This window comes from Melanaphis sacchari, unplaced genomic scaffold (genome assembly GCF_002803265.2).
Source record: "Melanaphis sacchari strain LSU unplaced genomic scaffold, SCAv2.0 Contig133_pilon_pilon, whole genome shotgun sequence".
In the NCBI taxonomy this organism is placed as follows: Eukaryota; Metazoa; Arthropoda; class Insecta; order Hemiptera; family Aphididae; genus Melanaphis; species Melanaphis sacchari.
Window position 1 is genome coordinate 48,357 of NW_020270553.1, and position 6,878 is coordinate 55,234.

At 28.2% G+C, this 6,878-nt stretch overlaps 1 protein-coding gene across 1 annotated transcript in view; it reads left to right on the top strand.

Moving 5' to 3' along the window:
* LOC112591398 (dynein heavy chain 10, axonemal) overlaps positions 1–6,878 on the top strand; it is a 36,812-nt gene continuing 29,934 nt past the window's right edge. Inside the window, exons 1-8 of the mRNA XM_025335204.1 lie at positions 1–358; positions 431–579; positions 3,743–3,882; positions 3,954–4,710; positions 4,763–5,150; positions 5,215–5,468; positions 5,529–5,890; positions 6,049–6,214. Of these exons, the coding sequence (XP_025190989.1) occupies positions 1–358; positions 431–579; positions 3,743–3,882; positions 3,954–4,710; positions 4,763–5,150; positions 5,215–5,468; positions 5,529–5,890; positions 6,049–6,214 (2,574 nt within the window). The remainder of the gene's footprint in view (positions 359–430; positions 580–3,742; positions 3,883–3,953; positions 4,711–4,762; positions 5,151–5,214; positions 5,469–5,528; positions 5,891–6,048; positions 6,215–6,878) is intronic.

Below are 6,878 nucleotides of genomic sequence, written 5' to 3' on the forward strand. Positions count from 1 at the left end.
ATGAAGAACACATCGGCATTGTTTGAAATGCCACAAGAATCTTTTACACTTCTCGACGTTACATATCAAGAGTATCATTGCTTGTGTTCAATATACAATTTATATTCACGTCAAAAAAGCGCAAGAGATGATTGGTCTAAAACGCTGTGGTCAGAGTTGAAACCACAGTTATTATTAGAGGGCATGGACAGTTTTATTAAAGAGTTTAAACAATTGCCCAAAGCATGTCGAACAGTACCTATTGGGTTAGTTTTAGATATGAAAATGAAAAAATTTAAAAATTCAATTCCATTATTTATTGAATTAAAGAACGATGCAATGAAAGAAATGCATTGGAAAAAGCTAATGGAGCAAACTGGTAACTACACGATGGGCGTACAAACCAAATATATATTAAATATTTATACGTTTATTTGTATTCTTTTGAAAGGTCAATATTTTGATATGGATCCTGAAGTATTAACGTTAGAAAATATTTTTAATATGGATTTAGCTCGTTATAAAGACACATGTTTGGAAATTGTTGCAAATTCAGTAAAAGAACTGAGTATTGAACGAAGTATCAATGATGTTGAAAAAGTATCTATTTATTTTGTATTATTGTTAACACCAAAAATAAATTGATATTAATTGTTATAAGATGTATTAAGTAACAAATTCAAAAAACAAAAAGTTATGAAAAACAGCTGAATTTGGTTAAATAAAAACTAAACATAATTTTTTTCTATTATCATTTTTAAAAACTGAATAATTTAACCCTTTCAGGCCCACTACTAGATATAATTAAAAATGTATGGTTTTTTTCTAATATTACTATATAGAGCTCAAATAAGAAAAAAAAAATTTTTTGATTTTCATGAAAAGCTCTAAGTTTTCCAGACCTGATGCCATGTGGCATCATTGGGAACATAGGGGTACTCATTTTAAACTTTTCAAAAAATAACTTTATTTCTTATAAAATATTAAAACATCACATTTTTAACAATTTATCACATTAAAATATTTAAAACATAATAATTATAATATAAAAAAGTAAATAGTATTTAAGGTAATGGAATAAAAAGTAACCTTTTCATAAAATAAAAACTTTGTTATACATGTACTTTATAATAATAAAAATAACAATATCAATTAATACATAAATAATAATAGGAATAACAATATAAATTAATAGTAACTTGCTGTTCATAAATAATAATAAAGATAACAATATCAATCAATAATAATAGTAACTTATTTCTTATGGTAACTTTTGAAACAGTTCCGACTAAAATTAAAGCATAAAGCCACATTGCATTTTGAACATTATGTTCTGGAGTATGGTTGAACACAAAATTTACATATTTTTTTGTCTTTAGATAGTTCAGGCCAATGTTGATAACCATCAAATCTCACATCTGGAACTGGTGCATTTGATCTCTTGTATCTGTTTTTACTCGGTGGTGTCAAAGGAGATTTTCTTGTGTATATTTTGTCTTTTCCAGCATTCAGTAGACCTAATGCAATATCCTAATTCATCTTGAATATTAGTAAAGAGTCATGCTTTATTATATTCAACTGTTTGCAATGACGTTTATACATAAGCCAGCTGTTCACTATACACATATCTATAATATGAAAAATAATTCTTATGTAATTCCTCTTACATTTAATATCTGTTCGATAAATCTCAACCAGCATATCATGCAAATCAATAGCACCCATAAAAGAGTTGTATTCTTTGACTATAGCTGGTCTTTCAATTGGTATTCTTAACTTATCTGCCATTGACCAACGTTGAACCTGATCAAGAGGTTCTGGACCAATGTAGTTCGAAACTAAATGCACTGTTTTATTGTCAAACCATTTACATGCAACAATTGCATTGTGTCATAAGATCCTCTTCCTGACTTTTTAAGGTTTTTATCATTTTCAAACTGACACCCTGATAACCTGTTCGATCTGACAGTTCCAACACCTAAAATCCCATGATTTTTCAAACTTACTATCAAATTGTAAGAAGTAAACCAATTATCAAAACTCAGCTTGAAGTTCTTGTTCTTAGATATTATTTCAGATAAACGAATTACAATATCTCCACTCAGCCCAAGATTAGTATTTGACTTCAGTGTCCCTTTGCCAACATAAATTTCAAAATCATGTACTATACCTGATTTTGAAGCCAAAGCAAACATTTTGATCCCCCATTTATGAGGTTTTGACTTGTTGTATTGCTTCATAGAACTTTACCTTTAAAAGGTATAATAATTTCATCTATTACCAAATGTTCTTCAGGTCTATTAATTTAAAATTATGTTGTATAGCATCAATAAATGGCCGAATTTTAAACAGTTTGTCATGTCTAATATCTGTAGATGGAAAACAATTAGTGTTGTCATTAAAATGTACATGTGTACGTAAAGCAGTGAATCAATTACGTGACATTGTGTCACTAATCATAGAATATTTTGTATACTGTGCCCAATAAGCAGGCATTTTAATGACAGACATACACATATGCATACCAAAAAATTGTTCCATTTCATTTGAATTTGTATCGATACTACTGCAATTTTTTTGTACAGAATACAAATTAGTTTGATAAACAATATTTTCTACAATTTTTTAATCGAATAATTGTTTAAAATATTCCAATGGAGTATGTGGTTCTACAGGGGGAACAGACATCATAGAATTAAATGGGTATTTTTGGTTTTCCCAAGAACCTGTAATCCAATTAGCTGGTAACTGTACTTCATTTTATTTTTCAACATCGGTTTCTTCAGTATTGTCACTTTGGTTTAATAAATCTTGTGTTAAAGATCTAAGAGGCATTGTTCTCTTTCCTTAAGTTCAAAAGATATTATAGAAACAATAAACATAATAAAAATTACAATTTATTTACCAAATTGTCTATTTCAGCATTATTCAAATCTATGAACTCTGTAATTTCAGCAATATGATGTTGAGTAATAATTTGTTCATTGAGATCATCTTCATCATAATTAAAATCTTCTATATCCGACATATATCCTCTAAGGAGGTTTTATATTTCAGCATAATTTAGAGCCATAGTATAAATGTACTAAAAAAAATAAATGTAATATTTGCACAATAAAATATATACTCTTATAGAACCAATGATGCCAATTGGAATCATCAAATAACATTCTCATAACAGCCAAAATAACAATAACACAATTAAACTAAAGACATTTTTAGAATAATTAGCGTATTTTACATAAGAAAAAGTAATTGAAAGCATAATAAAATATAAATTACTTACCGAAAATTGAGGAAATAAATCTAAAAGTAGTTTCCGTCGTAGTAACGGTTGAAAAAATTTGACAACAACAGATAATAACATCATTAATGATCACGTTATCGTTAAAACAGTGACACTAATCGATAGAACACAATATTTCCTATAAGAATTGATTCCATATGGAATCATTGGGGTCATCATAAAAATAAGAAAAAACACTTAATATTATGATTCCCTATGGCATCACTGGGTCTGATGTAATGCATAAATTATGCATTTCTATTTTATGATTACCTAACTCGAAATTTCAGTATCGAAAATTACCATTATTTGTATAAAAAAAAATATCATAATGAAATTGCTTAGATTAACGCGTTGGTACCTAGATATTCAAGTAATTTGTATTTAATTTAAATTAAATTATTGTGAATTAGTACATATATTTATTTAACAGTAATTAATTTTTATGTACGTAACTTTAACTATTCCTGTCAATAGACTTGGGAAATGATGAATTTGACTATTATCGAATACATAAAAAATGATACATTCCGAGGAATAATTTTGGGAGATTTAACTGAAGTTTTTCAATTACTTGAAGATAATATAATGACTCTTCAAAGCATGGCTGGTTCTAAGTACATAAAACATTATTAAATTAAATTAGTTTTTATCAACCAAGTTTAACTCGTATGTCTTTAATATATAGGTTTATTGGTCCATTTCGATCAGTAGTAGATAAATGGGATAAAGATCTGACATTTATAATTAGTATTCTTACCATATGGAATTTAGTGCAATTAAAATGGATGTATTTAGAGGAAATATTTCTTGACGATAAATTTCGAGCACAGCTGCCTAATGAAGCATTAAAATTTGATGGATTGAATCATAAGTTTAAAGATATAATGAGAAACATATTAAAAGATCCAAAAATAATTATGTTAAGTAGAATGCCGGAACTGTTTGTAGAATTAAAAAGTTTATTTGAAGGACTTGAAACATGTCAAAAAATGCTAAATAAATATTTAGAAACGAAACGAAACTCTTTCCCAAGGTTCTATTTTTTATCTGATAACGAACTGTTATTAGTCTTGGGTAATACTAATCCTCATGGCGTTCAAGAACATATTGTTAAAATGTATGATAATGTGAGAAGCTTAATTTTTGTAAATGATTCTCGTAAGAATACATTAGTAAGCGGTATGGTTTCATGTGAAAAGGAAACCATGCCATTCAAGAGTCAAGTGATGGTTGATGGTTCAGTTGAAATTTGGATGTATAGTGTGTTAATGGAAATGTGGAGATCTAATAAGTATTTAATAAAAAAATCAATTTTTGAATACGGAAATACCACTGGATCTAGATGTGAATGGATGATGAACTTTCAAGGACAGATGTGTTTGGCTGCAAACAGTGTGTGGTGGACAGCAGAAGTTGAAAACGTTTTTTGGGAAATAAAAAAAGTATGTAAAAAAATGCGTTGTTGGTTTTAAAATAATGGTTTCATTATTTTAGGGGAACATGAATGCAATGAAAAGTTACTTGGAAAAATTAAACCAACAGATGGATGAATTGATTATACAAGTGAGAGGAGAATTAATATCAAACGACCGAAAAAAATTTAATACAGTTTTAATCGTCGATGTTCACGCCAGAGATGTAATTGAAAATTTAGTTCGAGATGGCATCATAAAAAGTCAAGAATTTGAATGGGAAAGTCAGTTGAGATTTTACTGGAAAAGAGATTTCGATAATTTAATCATCGATCAGTGTTCGGGGACATTTTTGTACGGATACGATTATATGGGATTAAATGGACGTTTGGTTATAACACCGTTAACAGATCGAATTTATTTGACGATAACTCAAGCTCTTTCAATGCAATTAGGTTGTGCTCCTGCTGGTAAATTAAAAAAAAAAAAAAATCGAAATACGACTTAAATGTTTCATTAAAAACTTTTTTTTAGGTCCTGCTGGTACTGGGAAAACTGAAACCGTTAAAGATTTAGCGAAAGCATTAGGAATATTGTGCATGGTTACAAACTGCGGAGAAGGAATGGATTTTCAAGCATTTGGTATGATATTGGATGGATTATGTCAATGTGGAGCTTGGGGTTGTTTTGATGAATTTAATCGAATCGATGTTTCGGTTCTGTCTGTTATCTCGACCCAAATAGGCACAATTAGAAACGCATTAGTCGAAAAAAAAGAAATGTTTTTTGTAAGAAATAAACTATTTAAGTTTTTTTTTTTTTAACATAACATAATTTGTGTAATTTAGTTTAGGGGTAAAGATACAATCCTCGATAATAAGGTTGGAATTTTTATTACGATGAATCCTGGTTACGCAGGTCGTACCGAATTACCAGAAACTGTGAAAACACTATTCAGACCGGTCATATGTGTACTTCCCGATTTAGAGCTAATTTGCTTAATTATGTTATTTTCCGAAGGATTTTTAAATGCTAAAGTATTGGCAAAAAAAATGTCAGTATTATATAGCTTAGCTCGTGAACAATTATCAAAACAATCACATTATGACTTTGGCTTGAGAGCATTGAAATCAGTGCTTGTTATCGCTGGGGAGTTAAAACGAAATTCGCCAGATCTAGATGAAAATGTGGTACTCATGAGAGCGTTGAGGTTAGTAAATTAATGAAAATGAGATTTAATTGAAAATTATTATCCTTTTTACTATAATATAATATTTATATTTATAATTAATCATGAAAGTGTTTAAATAATTAAATTTAAATTGGGGACAATAATTATATACTAAAAGAAGTTATTTTATTTTTTAGAGACATGAACTTACCTAAATTTGTATTTGACGATGTGCCACTGTTTTTGGGACTTATTACGGATTTATTTCCCGGTCTTGAGTGCCATCGAATAACGTATCCTCATCTGAATAATGCTATTGAAGAAGAATTAAGAAAAAAATATTATTTACCATTAGAAAATCAGGTTACCTATATATTATTTTTTTTACAGTTTCAACAAAAAAATCATTAGGCAAGATAAGAATTAACATTTTAATAATTATTTATATTTAATATGATAATCATTGGGGCTCGGATATGAATTCCCTTAAAAATATCGAAAAATGCCTTTCAAAAAAATGGATTTGTGACCTAAAAACTCTAAAAAATGTCCTTTCAAAAAATACATTATTTTTTATATAAATTAAAACTATAACGTTTAAAAAAAGTATAATATAAAAAATTGAAAAATGAGTAAAAAGTTATATTACATTAGCATCACTCTGTACAATAAGAGCTTTTTTATTGTTTTGAAACTTAAATGACCGACGGTCGTCTGCTAACAAGTTGTTACATACTGAAAATGACTTCAACTGAGGTGATAGGCGCAAACTTGAAAAATGTCATATCGTTAGGCGTAAGTCTTCTAGAATTTTTTATTTTTCTTTTAATATTTGACGTATTGTGTTGTTTGTTTAAAGCCTTTATTTTTATTCAAAACGTAGTCAAATTTTCAATTTACGTTTTCCTTAATTAAATTTGGTGAATTTTTTTTTTTATAATATTTTTAATCGTGTCTACAACATTTATAGATTCTGTTATGTTAATTAGGGTGGTCCTTATTTTTCATTTGTGATTTTTTTCAAATT